Genomic DNA, 18833 nt, shown 5'->3' with positions numbered 1-18833 from the left:
AAAAAAAATATGAGTTTACACATGGATTTGTGGATGGACGCTTATCTAAACTGAATCTTATCTGGAAAACAGCCGCTGCCGGTGACATAATTAATAACCTTCAGTTCCGGGGTATATTTTTCTCTAACATGTGGGATATATGTTAACAATACTTGATTATAAAATATGTTATCATAACATATTTCACACAATGGTCTCTGGCGAATAACAATTTCTAATCGTAGACAGTAGTATTGCTACAGAACTTAATTATTTAAGTTTCAAATGACTCGTCACTATCGATCAAGGGAGTTCTTAGAATCAACACGCTAAAATGGTTGATTTTATTTTTTTAATTTTATGCATTAGTGAGGTGGCATTGGCCAGTTATCATGAGCAATATAGAAGTAAGGAGTTTTTAGTTATTCTTTGAAAAGTGTAAAATTATGTTTCGAATTTAACAATAGATTTAATTTTTTTTTTTGTTGTTATTGTTTAAACAGTTCCTCATGCCACATCAGATCGTTGGGAAAGTTATTATTTCAATGAAAAGGAGTATATCATGCAAAATTTACCAGTTAACTGGGAAAATGCGAAGATAATATGCAGGTAAGAAAATAGTAACCCAGGCTTACATCATTTATACGTCTAGATAGAGCCTATTGCTAGGCAACCGATGAAAACAGGTCAGATTTATTATTTAAGTGTGCGCGACAAGCTACGTCTTACACTCGCTATTTGTAGATCTGATATCTAAGACAAATTAGTGTGCGTGCATTGCTCAAAATAGAGGTTAACTGTCAACCTCAATATTTTTCGACGTTTTCACAGCTGTCACAGTATATCTAGACGTATAAATGATCTAAGCTTAAATGTGACAGAAGTAGAAAAATATGTTGTCCTTAGCCCCAACTCCGAATAGTTTTAACTCTTGCATTATTAATACATCCAATATATACGATAATTTATATTTACACAATCTATAATTTATTAATTTTTATGAAATATTTGACAGTAGTGGATCCGACACACGTCTTAAATTTGAAAAAATCGGTCTAGTCGTTAGGAACAGTTCACTAACATACACATGAGCAGGAGAATTATATTATATGGACTTAATTGAGAGTCTAAACCAATCTCAAATTCACTGGAACACACATAAAAATCATCCGTTTCAGCCGTTTAGGAAGTAGTTCAATTGTGAATCTAAACCATTTTCGAATCTACCTGAAGACACATAGAAAGTGTCATTAAAATAGGTCCCGCCGTTTAGGAGGAGTTCAGTTACAAGAAATACAAACAGACGCACAAAAGAAATATATATGGCTGGCCTTTTCGCTATAAAAATTAAGTACCCCGCGACCGCTCATTGTATGAGTTGACATAATATTATGTTATGAAAATATGTCATTGACTGAATTATTTGTATTGCAAATATATATCGGTATTTCAAAGTCAAAAAAATATAGGTTCCGGTTTAGTTATCAATATATCATATACTAAATCCTTCTCCGAAATACGCTGCATCTATCTTAATCTAATATATTCTCATGTCGCAGTCATGTCATGGCTCTCCATTTATTAGTATAGATTTAAATCGCATTTAACATTGAACATGATTAAGAAGAGGGACCGTAGAGTTTCTTATATTATGTTCTTCTCACGAGCTCTTCTTTTTCCGATTCACTAATTTAAACGGAATATTCCGCTTTAAATTTTTTTAATTTTAAATCACTTTTTGAACGTCAAAACCCATTCGAAAATATTATTCGTTATAACCACAGAACAGTTTAAAGAGATTTTATGTCTTTTACCTGTTCTGTGGTTATAACTGAGAAGATCAAGCGCAAGTAACTCTATTAGAGATATTTAATCCCAGAATAGAGGGATATCACTTAAAAATAAGAAATTGTCAGCAAATAATCAATATATTATTTTTATGTTACAGAGGGCATCACAACGGATCCTTAGCAACCATTGACACCAAAGATAAAGCAGAATTTCTGGCTGAGGCTCTTTCAGAGTTGCAGTTCTGTGAGTCCTTTTCGTATTAAGTATTAATAGTACAATATAATATTAATAGTATTCTATATCCGCCATCTTGCTGACGTAACAACGAGGAGTTATAGAATGCACTTGGTATCTTCTATGATTTATCTAAGTCTTTCGATTGTCTTGAACATTCAACGCTGATCAGCAAATGTCACTATGGTATAAAAGGATCAAAGCAGTAATGTCACTACGGTATTAAGGGATCTGCGCTCGATCTTCTGATCTTATATTTAAATAAAAGATTCCATTATTTCATTAAATTCCTGTAGCCCTTAGCTAGGGCAGAGGGCATCCACAGTACATCTCCATCGCGATCGCTCCTGAGCATCTCTCGTAATTTCACTCCAGGTGATAAAAGATAGAATAAAAGATAGGATAGAATAATAACTCGACGGTCGATGTGAATGGCAGGTCTCCTGGGACTCTTCTCGGTTTGGGGATACCACAAGGGTCTATTCTTGGACCGTTCATCTTAATAATTTAGATAATGATCTAACTAACCTTGAAGGAAAAAAACTACCAAATAGTATAATAATAATAATATTGACACATTTTTACACAAATATACTTACTTAAACATACATAAATACGTATAAACATCCATGACTCGGAAACATACATCCATTTTCATCATACAAATTTTTGCACCTACCGGGATTCGAACCCAAGACCTCTAGCTCAGTAGGTAGGGTCAGTAGCTACTGTGCTATATGGGTCAAATAGTCATAAAACTAAACATTATGTCAAATTTACAGCGCCAAATGTCAAAAATGTCAATGCAAATATTTCGTTAAACGGAGAGGTGATAAAAACGGTGAAATTTTTCTTCGCATTACTCTGAAGTCCAAATTACAAAGAATTGGCTAATAGTCTCTAGTTCTACAGAATACACTGTTAAAAAGATTAAACAGTTAACTTATATGGCTTTTCGTTATCATCTCGTCCCCTCGAGGTGCGACGACGTCGATACATCTTTTTACCTCTAAACCTCTGAAAACCCCTATTCACATGGTCATCTGAGGAGACGAATTAGAGACGAGATTACAGCCTTATCAAACACAAATTCTCTAGAAAAATAAGTTCACGCGTTTATTTAGTAATATGAGCGAATTACCGCCTAAAACCCGAAGCTTCCTTCAAACCCTTCTATTATAAATTAATTTGTTCTCAGAATATTCACAATTACTCAATAATACTAGGTCTTTAATTATAAAATAAATCTAAAATCTAAATAAAATAGATCTTTATAAATTTTTCATGCACATAAATTAAACCTAAATAATTTTGTCCCTCTTTATATACCTACCAATATTTATATTACATATTATTCATATATTAAAAAGAAATATTATAAAGAACTTTACCCTTGTTCAATTAACTAGCTAGTGTCATAAATAAAACATAAAATTCGAAGAAGCTGGGCGTAATAAATAGATCACGGCAATGCTTCAAGACGGCCCACATTCTAGCGCTCTACAAAGCGCAGGCCCGGCCACATATAGAGTATTGCTGTAATCTCTGGTCTGGCGCACCCCAGTATCAGCTCGAACCATTTGACCACGAGCAACGCAGAGCAGCTCGACTTTTCGGGAAACCAGTGCTCTGCGAAACGATCATCTGGCGTTGCGTAGAGCCGTCGCTTCATTGTGTGTCTATCTCATGTATCACAGGGAGTGTTCCAAAGAGCTGATTTACATGATTCCTGCCGCCAAATTCAACCTTCGTACGACACGCAACAAATAAGGATATCATCCCCACCATCTGGATGTGTGGCATTCCTCAAAAGTGCTGCTTTCAAGGAGCTTTCTTCCACGTACTACAAAGCTGTTGAATGAGCTTCCCTGTGCGGTGTTTCCAGGACGATACGAGATAGGTACAATCAAAAAAAGAATGTACACCTTCTTTAAAAGCCTGCAAGCGGTGCTGCAAAAGAATGCGGCGGTGATCACTCAACACTAGACGAAACGAACGCTCGTTTGTCCACCTTTTCCATGAAAAAATATCCTTTCCAAATACCAATAAACTGATGTTCTAGCTATCGAATCGGTGTGGGTTGGTGCAAGACGAGACTCTGCTGACGACCCTGAGGGATATCGCTGGAGCAACAGCGTTGAGCTCAGAAGAACGGCTGCCGATGTTCTGAACAATGAAGACCAGACCATTAACTTCAAACATTATCCAATGGTATCGTATCAAAATGACATCTATTATACGATATTTTATCACCTCAAAAACTTCTAAGTACCGATCTACGTGGTGGAAACAATGGTAATAAACGTCAATCGGGTTATTTTTGGCAGACTGTTTGTAAAATAAGTTTAATCAGTGGGAGGCACAGGGTGCCGGCTAGATTATTGGTACCACAAAGGCGCCTATTTCTGCCGTGAAGCAATAATGTGAAAACATTACTGTGTTTCGGTCTGAAGGGCGCCGTAGCTACAGAAATTACTGGGCAAATGAGACTTAACATCTTATGTCTCAAGGTGACGAGCGCAATTGTAATGCCGCTCAGAATTTTTGGGGTTTTCAAGAATCTTAAGCGGCACTGCATTGTAATGGGCAGGGCGTATCAATTACCATCAGCTGAACATCCTGCTTGTCTCATCCCATATTTTCATAAGTAAAGGCCGAAGAATATGTGTAAATTCATATTTACCAGTGGTTGAATCGAACACACATCCCCGTGAACGAAGGTGGAGCGGATTGTGTAGCTGTGGAAAGGGTCAACCATGACAAACCAGTCTTCTTGGATCTTCCCTGCCATCTTGATCGGCCATTCGTCTGTGAGAAAGGTACGTAGTAATTTTTTGTACCCTACTTGTAACTGGATTTTTTTAGAGCAACAAAAATAAACTAACAATACGTCGAAGTGCAATAAACAACCAGAATCATAATCTCGCTCCATAATTATCTGAAGCAAAACTCTGCCTACTCTTCTATTAGGCGGAGTTTTCGTTCAGTTTTGTTTCGACCGCGCTTTGAATACAACGCCACGCAATGACAAAGTGTTCAGTGTTCAAAAAGATGAGAGTGGCGTATTCCAGATATAATAACAAAATTGAGTAACAAACTTGACGTTTTTAATAATTTTGCTAAATAATTACATTTCGATTGCTAAAACAAAATGGTTTTGTCTCGTGGTCACGTAAGAGCTTTTTACGTATTCTGCTACGAATAATGTATTCTTAATAGACTTTGAACATTACTGCCACGAAATAAGATGTCAATTTGAATGAATCATCATTATCTTCAGCCGGAAGACGTCCACTGCTGGACACAGGCCTCCCCCAAAGATTTCCACGACGATCGGTCCTGCGCTGCCCTCATCCAAAGTATTCCGGCGATCTTGACCAGATCGTCGGTCCATCTTGTGGGGGGCCTACCAACACTGCGTCTTCTTGTACGTGGTTACCATTCGAGAACTTTACTGCCACAACGGCCATTTGTCCGTATTCAAAATGCAGAATGAATGTTTGAATGAATTTGAATGAATGTTTTAATGTAATCCGTATGTATATGTTATTAAATATACAACGCCCCTCGGACTTTTACCGATTGAGAGTCTAGTTCTTTATTTTACGTCATTGTATCAATAACAATAAAAATAGGTAATTTTATAATTCAAAATCGCTAGCGATTTAATAGCTGATCTAATAAAGTCGCTACTTACAAATCCATTGTAAGATCGCGTCTGAACACATTAGCAATTTGCGGGTAGTATTGCAATCCATGGATTAAAGTGGCAGGATGATCCTGTTACTAGAAACTCTGCTTCATGTTCTTAAAATTATAGTAGATATTATAATTTTTTATAATCGCTAATGAAATGCTCGCAAAATACCTTTATTTCCGGTGTCTGTGGATTGATGCAAATACTGTACTCAATAACTCTTCTTTTGTATTAATTTACATTTGCCTTTTTGATTTACTCGTGTAGAGCATTGAGTATTTGACGTTTGAGTAATTTTGTTGCATCACTTTACAAGTATTGTAATTGTAATGATTTGTAAAACGATGAAGCCTCAACCTTTTACGGAGTGGTGGTAAATGTAAAAAAAAGGAAAACTTTTGATATTGATAAGTGTTATTTCCTTGATCTACATGAATAAACTGGGTCTAGATTGTTATTATTTTATAGTGAGTTGAATGACTGTACAATATTGTATATTTTTATTGAAAAGAGCGCAAAAAAAGAATGCTGGGAGAGTTTCTTGCGCCGCTTCTTCTTTCTCAGAGCGCCATTTGTTTCCGAAGCGGTAGTAGTATCTAGTAGTTATTAGAAATGACATCAAAAAGAATTCTAAAGGAATCAATTTTGGGAAAATAAATGCCTTTTAAAGTGATTTTGGTTTGATTTGAGTTCGAGCAACTCAGTGTGATGACCGAGGATAGACTAATAAAGACTAAGAAATACTCTAACCCTCTTTTAAACAGGAAACGAAACTATTTAAAACCATTTACTTTTCATACAGATGCTCACATTGAAGTTCGCGTGCAAGAGCTAAGAAGTGTACGGTGCCGTAGCGGCTTATATCACGTTTTCGATGGACGCCTTGATTGGCACCAAGCTGCCGCTTACTGCGTCTTGAACAAAATGACGTAAGCATCGATATACATACAGATATAACGTGCGAGTTGAATGCAGAGTGAAGGAATGCGATAGTGCTGTGACCAAATTATATTTGATGCCCATAATCGTGTGTCGATAAATTTAAACAATGTTTTTAGTTTACAATTTTAACCTAAGAATTAAATATCAAATTTCTGTTCTGCCTTTCTTTAACACACGGAAATATTCTGGAATCTGATGGAGTCAGAATAGTCATTATTAAAATAGAAAAATAACACAGGTTTGCAGCTTTAGTATTAACGCGATACCACGGTAAGCGACGACTACGGCACAGCACTACACTATAGGCGTGCAAGGCGAGGCGTGCGGATAGCGGGAGGGGGGGGGGGATACTGTACTGCAATCCGTATACCTTACTTTAGAGTTTAGTTTGGCTACAACATTCAAGCAGTGTGAACGCCTGACGGAATTATTCCATAACTCTTAGTACTACTTATTACTCTTTATTCTGTGCCTTTGTTATTGTCTTTCTTAACCAGAGCAGATGGCCAAAAATGTATGGGCCTGTGGCCCAGAATGACCAACACCTTGTTCGGTTACACCAATTATTTTATTATACTTAAAGCAAAGAATATGTACATAGTACAAGTACTTCTGTTGTTCTGTTGCTTCTCAATATATTCTTGATAATGTAATGTATGTTAATGGGCACATAAATGAATTTGCCAGAAACTGTCATAACCATTATGTTAACACCAGGAACAGACATAAACTGATGATGCCGACTACTCGGCTAAGTCGAGTTAGTAAGACTTTTGTGGGGCGATGTATATGCTTTTACAACAAGATCCCAGAAAATGTTCAAAACAAAAGTATTACGTTATTCAAAAGAATTGTTAAAAAATGTTTATGTGGTAACGGTTACTATAGCATAAATTACTTTCTTAATGATACCACAAATAATAAGTTTAATTGTACAATATTACTTTGTAAACATATTCATTCGATGAAAAAAAAAAGCCCGCTGAGTTTGTTGCGCCCATTCTTTTCAGGTCTCAGGCATTCATTTTGGAATAGGTGGTAGTTTTTTTGACTTTCAATAGGTGATGTCACATCCTATTTTGAATAAAAATATTTGAATTTGAATTTGTACTTGTACTATTGCAGCCATGCAATAAGGAGCAATTTAGATCGCACAGCCCTATTAACCTTTATTTTTATCCACCTAGAAGTTGCCTCTCTTTCTATCGCGTGACTCTTACCTCTTCTGACGACATTAGGGTTCTCTTCTTCACCTAAAACTGTACACAGTGTAAGGTCGTCTTATAAAAATAGCTCAGTTTTTTCTATAATATAATTAGGTATGTAATCGTAATTATAAATGAATATTATTTCGTTGTCAAACCTACATTAGCTGCAGATAGTAATGTATGCGTTGAAAGACAACGATATATTGAACATACTTAGTTAATTTTATTCAATTTCTTATTTTTTTAAGGCGTTAAGATATCCGTAGGTTGGCTGCTGAGCGACCATACTAAACATAAATAGGGCTGGGCCACACATTTTTTTGTGCACCTAATCCCCTTGGCGTTTTTAAGTTTTGCTATTTACAATCTAGTGCATAATATTTGATCGAAGGTTTTTATCTTTCAGATTGGCAAATATAGCTACCGCCAAGTGTTTGAAGAAGTTGGGCTTGACAATGCTGAAGTCTAGACCGAGTAAGTAATAAATTTAGGTATACAATATACCAAATATTTAATGTCATAATTTTATGTTTAAATTGCCAGCAACTTCAAAATGTTATGGTGAAAATTTATTGTTTACCAGTAACATTGTTTATTAGTATTGTATGCAAATTTCCAATCGGTTTTTATTTGGATAACAATTTTAGTTAGTTGATTTATACCACCAGCAATATGGCCACTTCTCTATCTTTTACGTGGTAAACAAATTGAACAGTAATTATAGACTAATTAGAAAAGAACTGATAGCAAATCATCCAAAAAAAGTCAAGACCAAGGCGAGGCCCAGAAAATGTAAAGCTCGGGAAACATCAGTAAGAACAAATAACTAATACTCTAAGTGACAAATTCATAGACTTTCAAACTAACATAAAGGAGATGGGTGCGCAGGAAAAATACAATTGGATTGAAAACATCATTAAAAAAACGAAGATACAATTAATTGTATCCCTTAATTGCATGAATTAATTGCATCAATTAGTTGCATCAATTAATTGCATCAATTAATTGCATCAATTAATTTCATTAATAAATTGCAAATACCAAAATGAACCAAGAAAATGGCTAACAACAAATACCACAAGACTACTAGAAGAGAGAAATCACTTAATCAATGCCAAATATACACAAGACAGAACAGAACATTTAACCAAGATTTATAAAGAAATTAAAGATAGTATAAGGAAGGATAGGAAACAAAATAGAATGGAATCATAAACACGTATATAAGTAAAACGGTGGAGTCAAAGAATAATACAAAGAATTGAAGAATTCAAAAGATTGGATCATGAAAGATGACAGTGGAAAATGGAACCACCGTAGAAGAGACGTATTGTGAATTGCAACATCTTATTACAAGAAATTTTACAAAACTAACTCAACAAAATGTGGAAACAAAGTGAGGTAACCAATAGAACAGTGGTTACCTCAAGCATTCCTAGCATTCTTCAAGCTGAATTCGAGACAGCTATAGTCACCCAAAGGGTAGATAAAACACCGGGTCCTGATGGCATAAGTAAGGAATTCCTGAGACACTACAAGGAAGTTTTAATACCTGTACTTACAAAATTGTTTAACACTATCTTAAACACTAAAATAATATCTCAGATATGGACAGATTCCAAAATTATCCTGCTCTATAAAAAAAGGAGATAAAGACGAAATTGGAAACTAACGCCCTATCAGCTTTATGTTAAATATTTACAAAATCTTCGCTAAGATCATTTTAAAACGTATTGAGAGGACTAACATTAAACCGAGGAGGATGGCTGGATTTCGTAAGGACTACTCTGTGATGGACCTATATCACATTCGTCGACTACAGTAAAGCATTTGACTCCTTACTACACATAAATATATGGGAATCATTAGCAGAACAAGGGATTATATTATATTATATAATACATACATTCGATTAATAAAGAGTGCATACAGTCAGTGTGCAGCCAAAATACAACTATAAAAGAGAGGTCATCCATTCAAAGTAGGAAAAGGAGATCCATCATCTCCAAAAATATTTTCAACTGTTATAGAATAAATTTTTATGTGAATCAATTGGGAAAATTTCGGAATCAATATAGATGGCGAATCATTGACGCATCTGAAATTCGCTGAGGACATAGTCCTATTCACTAATCAATCTGATGATATAACTACTAAGACTAAAGACTTAACGTGAGAAAGTAGAGTTAAAAGTCAACCCAGATAATAGAATAATGACAAATGGAAACAAAGACATGATAAACTAAGAAACACTGAAATCAACTATGCTGATGAAAACGGAACAGCTCATAACTCAAAAAGAACCTATGCGCGAGGAAGTAAAGAGAAGAATTACGAACAGCTGGAGAAGATATTGGAGTTTGAGAGAGGTTATGAAAGACGAAACTTTAACTCATGAAAAGTCTAGTAAACTCGCAACTTACCAATGTGTTACGGAGAAATATGCTCAACGTGAAGAGATCAGACAGACTAAAAAATCATGTCATTAGAAGTAAAACAAAAGCCGTTGATGTAGAAATTCAAAATTAGAAGACTCAAAAGGAGATAGGCTGGGCACATGGTAATAGGACATGACAAATGGAGTAAGAAAGTGACAAGATTCGAGAAGTATTCCCAGGGAAGGGAAAAAGAAATGAGGCAGACCCCAGAAAAGATGGGATGATGATATCAGAGAAGTGGCAGGAGTGACGTGAAACATAGTAGCCTAAGAAAGACACGAATGAAAATCGAGGAGGCCTTTGCCGATTGGCAAACAGATCCAAAAATTAAAAAAAAAAAAACAACTACTAGAACAATTTATTTTGTTTCTAAATTTTTATGATTCTTTTAGAGTATTATTAGTAAGTTACGACCCGAATAAAGGCTATAATATTACGATTATTATTATTATTTATTACCAACAACATATTTAGTATTTACGTGGAGAACTTTTTAGAATTCGTCTTAAAAAAGTCTTAATTTAATTTAGTTTATGATAGTATAGTGGAATAATTCAGGAACGAAACACTGTAAAATTTGATATTGATATTATATGTGATATTTAGATCTTAATGAATAAATATTTTTTTCCTTCACTCAGGTATTGAAAGTGCTTGGGTGGGTGCGAAAGGAGCTTTAGGTAGATGGACATGGATTGATACAGGACTCAGCATTTTTGCGTCTACACCTTACATCGATGTTCGGAACGCAGTATGGCCGCCCATGAGGTATATATGATAAAATATTGTAATAAAGTTTGAACACAATTATGTCCAGTCTTTGAAATATAATATACACTTTTTCTAATCCCTATTCTACAAAACCACAAACCATGATACAAAACTAATGTTTACTCTTAGATCATTTATAGAATAGAATGAATAGAATATAATAATAATAATAAGAATACTCTAGAATCTAAATGCACTGTGACAGCTGTGAACACGTCAAAAAATATACACTAAAACAAAGTACATACGTATCGTGAGTGTAAGACGTAGCTATCATGCACACTAAAATAATAAACCTGACCTGTTCTCATGCGTTGTCTGTCTCTACACCAAACGGCGCAAAGACGTAAGACTCACTGAGACCGACATACTTGCAACGTTTGCTGTCTTCGGCAGTCGAAGCAGCAACACTAACTGACGTAACTTGGACATCAGAAGGTCGACGAGTGTCGACGCAAGTCGCGTCCCACACCGAGTGCCCTGACACGATGTACAGTTTCGGTCATTTTGTCGACAGAACTGAAGGGATGTACACGCAATGGAAGTACAGAGATTACGGTGTATTATTTCGTACTTGAGATATAAAAAAGAAGAAGAAATAGAGAATTTTGGGTTCATCCTATTCTTTCAAAACTATTATTAAACGGACTGTTCCATATTCAGTTCAAAAATATATCGAAATAAATTTGCACACTTCATCCCACAATTTTGTTTTTAAATTTCTGTCATGATAATCTGCCAAAGATGTGTCATACAGTGCTGGTCAGTTTTCTTTATCTTAAATCAACATCTATACATCGATGCCGTAATATACGTCAATAGCTAGCAAGTGCAGACTACAGACTAAAGTGAGCGTAGTTTGCGTTAGCGCGTGTAAACGTGAACGTTATAATTTTTAGCGCACTTTCTGTGTCAGACAGTGCGTCACGGATAATCTATTGTCTGCGATAGGCCTTAAATACACAGAACGGGTTAAGGCCGTCTTACACGTTGCCCTTCCCCGCAACACCACCCGCAACACGCCGACATCTTATTACCCCGTCCCCGTCTGTCACCCCGTGGGACGGTCGCGCACGAAGTTGTCCAACAATAGAAAGAAACGTTGCATTCGTAATGGTAGGTAGGTGCACTTCACAAAGCCTTCTGCTCGACGTTCTTGACTACGACATATGTATCTGGACTAAAATCAAATTGATTACTCTTCAGGCACAACACCATAAAACAAAATGGCTGCCTCCAACTGGACCGACATGCCACCCATTCACCCGTATTTATGGAAGCTAGATGTGAAAGGAAGATGCAGTTCATATGTTACCAAGCGACAGGTATGAGCTGTATAAATTAATATGCTTTATTTATTAATATGGCTAAAAGTTAACGTTTATATCATTCATATACAATTATACTTATGCATGCAAATATTTCACCAAATTTCTTTACATTTTAAGTTGGTGTCAAGTTAAACAAAAATGTTAAGTTTTTTTAGTTGCTTAATCCTTTTTTCTTATGTCTTTTTCTCAGGTATTACAGCTCTTCGGTCTACATTACCACCAGCAAGTGACGATAACTTCTACTATATTTTGGTCAGACAGCTTCTCTACTGGCAACACGCATTCGAGAACTGTCAAAGAATGAACGGCACGCTTGCCAGTGTTGATAACAATGATGTGCTGATACAGCTGCTTCTTGTAATGGGAGAAAATAAGGACGAACGTGAGTTTTAAGTAAAGTAAGGATTGCAAGTTAGGGCCTCCACAGGGGTCTATTCTTGGACCGTTCCTCTTCCTAATTTACATAAATGACCTACCTAATCTTGTAGAAAAAAGTAGTAATATAATAATAATATTGACACACTTTTACACGAAATATTTTGTTCCAAACTAGACATAGCCTGTGCTATGCAAACTGAAACTGCAAACCGTACTGACGCAACAGGACGGCGGCACGGAGGTGAAAGGGAAACGGGAGGGGGCTTTACGTTCCAAAGAGATAATGTGGCCGTGTTATAACAGAAGATGAGTCGACCAACACATGTCGTCAATAAATAAATGATCATGTGATGAAGTGAAAAACATAAAGTTTAACGATTTATTTCCAAACAATATGCTCTCTCAGCGCTCTTCCACTGAGCCAACCGTTCAAATGATAAATCTGGTATGTCTTGTTCAACTCTTAATATAATATATTGTTTAGATTTGAAAGGGCGACATCTCAAGTCAATTTCCTAATATGCAAATGTAGATCCTGTAGATGAAGCCCCAAACCTGAGAGTTGAACAAGACATACAAGATTTATCAACGAAACGTGACTCGAACGGTTGGCTCAGTGGAAGAGCGCTCGCACGGAACGAGAGAGTTCATAAATTTTGTTTTCAAATTTAATTTGTATAATTTATTTCCAATTTAAAGGAGCGTTAACAACAACCGGATTGATCTATCACTGTACAAATTGTCATTATTAGTTAATGTTTATGTTCCGTTTCAGCCGTGGAACATATTTGGATATCTGGCCATCTGAACATGACGAAAGACCCTGTGAGTGATGTAACTGCCTATTCCTGGTGGAACCCGGCCACTTCTAAACGTGTACCTGATCCTAAAGGAGACTTTCCTGGACTATACGTAAGGAATAAGTTTTACTAAAATATATATGCTCTTTTTTCTGATGTGTATATGAATACAGTGATGATTACATTGAAGAATTGGTGGTAAGACCAACGCTGCCCAATTACACGCAAGAGAGGGTATGTATACTCTGTTTTGAAGGTCAAGAGCGGGGTTGTCGAGACAGATAATAATATGTATTATGATCTGTGACGTCCATTGACTTTGAACTATTTTAATTAGAGTTAGTTTATCTAATTAAAGTTAAAGTATTGCACTGTGTAGACCCAACAACGGAATAATTGAATTTAACTTAAAATTAGTAGAATTCTACTGTTTTTACTACAACTTGATTAATATTATCAGAAACTTATGATTTGGAGTCATGGTCATGTCTCATTATAATTGTCAAATCAATGTAATTTCAAACAGACAATGGCGTCCAAAACCTTTGTATTCTATTTGAGCTAATATATGAACCCTTTGCCACAATACAAGTAAAGAACGGAAGCGTTACTCAGCGGTCTCCTTGAAATTTATACCTACATCATGGCGCTAGGATTGGTACATGCAAAAAGATTGATGACGCGAACGGCGCGGTATACGGCGTGGCACTCAATAGTTTTGTCTCCCCAAGATTGCTTAGCGGCCGTGTAAGTCGTGTGTATGTGTGCGTGCGTCGATTCAAGCGCTCTAGTATGAAGTTAGGGTACTTTTCTATTACTGTATTGTGCCATTACCCATTTACTTCAGATGCCGCCGTGGCTGGAGGAAGACTTTACAATGGATAGTCCATGCCTGAACCTCGACAGACAAGACCATCTAAACGGTTTGGTGTATGGACTTCCGTGTGACACTCCGCAATATTCCGTTTGTATGGTCGGTAAGTACAAACCACAAATCAAATCATCTGCCTCCACCGGTTCAGTACAGCACGTCTCTTACAACCGTGGAGAATTATGATGACGAGTCTTTAATTTGGTCGGTCCATCTTACTGGAGTGCGACCGCGCGATCTTTTGCCTTCGGTATTTCCTAAACTCTGAAAATCATGTGGCCATAAATGAAAAAAATACGTTGTTAAATAAAATGGAGAAGCTAGTTTTTATTCAGAGCTGGTTCATGATCAATGCATTGGTGCATTCCGTCCAAGGTATTCTTAACATTTATCTCCAACACCACATCTCGAATGCATCATACCAGTGGGAGGCTCCTTTGCACAGAAGGCCGGCAAGATTATGGGTACTACAACGACGCCTATTTCTGCCGTGAAGCAGTAATGGGCAAATGAGACTTAACATCTTCATGTCTCAAGGTGACAAGCGCAATTGTAATGATCGGGACGTATCAATTACCATCAGCTGAACGTCCTGCTCGTCTTGTCCTTTAATGTCATAAAAAAAAAACAATCCTTTGCCTGTGTCGTCCCAGTGCAATGCTAGTTGACGACTAAATTTCACTGCACTACAACTGCAAGAAGCGTGCAATAAAACTACTACAAGTATATGAGTATAATACCATATGATAAAAATTAATTTCCACCAATAAATAATAATAATAATTCTAGTAATCGCGGATATTGCAAAGTGTTGTTTTACATATATATGTATATATACTTTTATATTTATTATTTACATTTATATATATAAATGTAAATAAAATGTATCACAGTGACTGCATAAAAAAATACTAACTACTAATACTAGCCTATACTTTAATTCCATTTACATTCATTAGAAGTGGCGTAAATATCACGCTATATGCTATAGAATCACTAATAATATCTCTTTTTAACACATGTTTTGTAGATTAGCGTCATCGTTATTAACAACTAATGTATTTTGAGATATTGGAAGATTCCTACTTTGCTTCTAAACTGTGCGTAATTAGAATAAGATTGAAATACAGGGTGGACCAAAAGTCCGTTTATAATTGGAATGATGATTAAAAAAAACTAATTACAGTAGATCAAAATTGTTTATTGATTTCGATAGTAAATGATTTTTTCAAAATAAAGCCAAACAGATTTATTGAAGTTATAATTCTTTAGGCACGTTATGAAAAAATGATGAGAGTGAAATTTTAAGATGAGCGCGCATCACTCTAACACAAAAGTAACATGATGAAGTTGGTTCCTAAAAAATTCTGACGTTTGCGACATTTGGTATTTTTTTTTGTTTTCTTCGTCCATTATTAGGTTAGGATAGGCAAAGGATTCGAGCCCGTACAGCCGTATTTGTTATTTAATAATTAATTGTCAATGCCGTCGTTGCAAGATTTAGTTTGCGTAGAATAGCACGACGAATAATTAATAATTTTAAGGATTTTTGCTTTGTTAGGCCAAAGAAGTATAAAATCTTGCGTTCATTCATAAATACACACAGTTTTTTTTAATCTTAACCTGATTTTATATATTTTTTCAGAAAAATCGGGAGCTAAGGCAGTGACGGAAACAATTCATGAAGCATTTGAGACCGAATCAACTAAAGAGACTTAAAACACAGATGAAATCATAAACGACCATAATATATTTATATGTGTAAATGTAAATTTTATTGCTTAATTTAATTGAATAAAGTTGCTATTTCTAAAAGCTGTTTTATGTCTATATATTTTTGAAGTTATACTTCTTTAGGCACGTTATGAAAAAAATATGAGTGTGAAATTTTAAGATGCACCCGTATCACTGTAACACAAAAGTAACAGGTTGAAGTTGGTTCCTTGTTGTCAACAAATTCAGAGGGCCGAAAAGCGCCACTTTCCTCCCGGAAAACACGGCAAAAAAGCGAACTTTCCGCGCAGGTGTGGTGAAATAGTAGATTGTTAACCGAGGGTCGAAAGAATGAATTCCCGAGATATTTAGACTATAGGCTATAGTCCGAGTAGGAATTGATTCTTTTAGCCGTGTTAAACACTCTAGTTGTTGTAGTTAACAACTAGTTGTTTATCTAAATTATTTATTGATTATATATAATAATATTAGTAGTAACTATTTAACATTAATTGTCAAATTTGTGTCGATGTTAATTTTGTCTTTTGTTTATCAATTAAAATGAGGACATGGCTGACGGAATATTAATTACTGCGCGAAAAGTTAGCAATCATGGGTATAATGAGTGTTTTAGTACCAGCGGACTTATTGTAATACGAATTCGAGATCGTTTGACATATTATTAAATCTTGTGACACCACAGAGTAACACCGTTTATTCAAAAGCAAGATACTACTCCTACGAGACAGTATTAGTGCAAAAGAAAGATTGGTCGTAAGACTAAGATTTCATGCAACAGGAAATTTATATTATCAAGATTTAAAATTCAGTTCTTTAATATCCCAAATCCTGCTGGCAAAAAATATCCCTAAAACTTGTTTGGCTATTATTATAATTATATATATTATAATACTAGCTGACTCAGAAAACGTTGTATTGCCGATATTAAAATCGCGATACTAAAGTAACTGTTGATCATAGATGGAGATTTGCCCTGTACTTTCCACGGGGCATAAAAAGAATAGGGGAGTCCCAGGCCCATGGGTGTCGTAAGAGGCGACTAAGGGCTTTTTAGAAGTGGGAGAGTCACGCAGCCGTCTTTTGAAGTCAGCACAATCGGGCTAGACTCATCCGGGTTAATTACCACACTCGCACAGAATACCGGCGTGAAGTAGCGGCCTAGTGCCGCTATGTTTCGTATAGGTTAGTGTCGAGGACCAGAGGCCATTCCCCCCCCCCCCCTTCCCCAATAAAGATTATGAAAGCGGTCCCTAAAGAGATAGTACCCCGGGAGGGTACCGGCTCTACCAGAGTCGGAGAATCCCTCCCCGAGCACTGTAGCTCGGGCTGCCCTTCGTATTCTGGGGAGGGCATAGTACCGCGCATGACCAAGGACAAACGAGGCAGTAACACCACGGCACCCCGCTCCACACTCAACGTGGACTTTTGCAATATCAGGGGAATTTACTCCAACTTTAACGCCGTCCACCACCACCTTGAGACGGCGAAGCCGGTCTTGTGTTTCCTTACGGAGACGCAGATATCTCGACCTAGCGATACGTCATATTTAACGTACCCCGGGTACAAAATTGAGCACAATTTTTTGCCTCATGCCGGGGTATGTGTGTACGTTAGGGAGGATATCTGCTGTCGCCGTCTCGGTAATTTTGAGGGTAGAGACCTGTCCACTCTCTGGCTCCGCGTAGATTTAGAGGACCGCGTCCATATCTATGCGTGTGTCTACAGGTCCCATAGTGGTAACGCAGAAACCGATCATCTCATGGGCTGCGTTCAAGCGGCAATTGACGACGTGCTTGCACAGATCCCCTCCGCTGAAATCGTAGTCTTGGGTGATTTAAACGGGCACAATGCCGAATGGCTTGGATCACGTACCACAGACTACGCAGGGCGGTCTGTGCATAATCTTGCATTGGCGTACGGTCTGTCCCAATTGGTTGAGTCGCCAATGCGGCTCCCGGATTTGGATAGCCACATGCCGTCCTTATTAGATCTTCTGCTGACTACACATCCCGATGGTTACCAGGTCATTGCCGACGCCCTTCTCGGAACGTCCGACCATTGCCTGGTCAGGAGTGTAGTGCCTATCCGACGCCCACGTCGCGGACCACCAGCGACCCGCCGCGTTTGGCACTACAAGTCAGCAGATTGGGATAGGATGCGTTCCTTTTTTGGATCCTACCCTTGGAGCAGGGTTTGTTTCCCTTCGGATGATCCTAGTGCCTGCGCCGTTGCAGTAGCCGATGTGATACTACAGGGCATGGATATTTTTATACCAAGCTCTGTAGTACCGATCGGTGGCAGATCACAGCCCTGGTTCGATGCGTCAGTTAAAGCAGCATCTGACTGCAAAAAACAGGCGTATCGAACTTGGGTTGTGGCGCTGGGCACAAAGGATCCGAACTGCATAGTTCTTAAGAGGAAATACTACCGTCCTTCCAGATTTTTTAAGCGGCAAATCGCCCGTGCAAAGTCAAAACACGTCATCAAAATCGGGGAGCAGCTTTCCAGTTACCCGACCGGAACACGCAAGTTCTGGTCGTTGTCGAAAGCTGCTCTTGGTAACTTCAGCCAGCCGTCCATGCCGCCGTTGCATATGAGGAATAACACCCTGGCCCATACGGCAAAAGAGAAAGCCGATCTCCTGGGCGCTCTTTTCGCC

General features: G+C 37.2%; 1 protein-coding gene across 1 annotated transcript; it reads left to right on the top strand.

The window, feature by feature from the left end:
• Window positions 1-272: 272 nt before the first annotated feature.
• Window positions 273-16238, top strand: LOC126971391 (macrophage mannose receptor 1-like). Its single transcript, XM_050817701.1, has 13 exons — window positions 273-386; window positions 483-588; window positions 1928-2013; window positions 4067-4215; window positions 4691-4823; window positions 6504-6630; window positions 8258-8325; window positions 10931-11057; window positions 12267-12385; window positions 12582-12773; window positions 13545-13681; window positions 14417-14546; window positions 16086-16238. The coding sequence occupies exons 1-13, from the start codon at window positions 314-316 to the stop codon at window positions 16157-16159; spliced, it is 1521 nt and encodes a 506-aa protein (XP_050673658.1). The 5' UTR covers window positions 273-313; the 3' UTR covers window positions 16160-16238.
• Window positions 16239-18833: the final 2595 nt, after the last annotated feature.

This window comes from Leptidea sinapis, chromosome 23 (genome assembly GCF_905404315.1).
Source record: "Leptidea sinapis chromosome 23, ilLepSina1.1, whole genome shotgun sequence".
NCBI classification, from domain to species: domain Eukaryota; kingdom Metazoa; phylum Arthropoda; class Insecta; order Lepidoptera; family Pieridae; genus Leptidea; species Leptidea sinapis.
The sequence above is the reverse complement of the archived record's forward strand: the minus strand, read 5'-3'. Positions and strand labels throughout refer to the sequence as shown.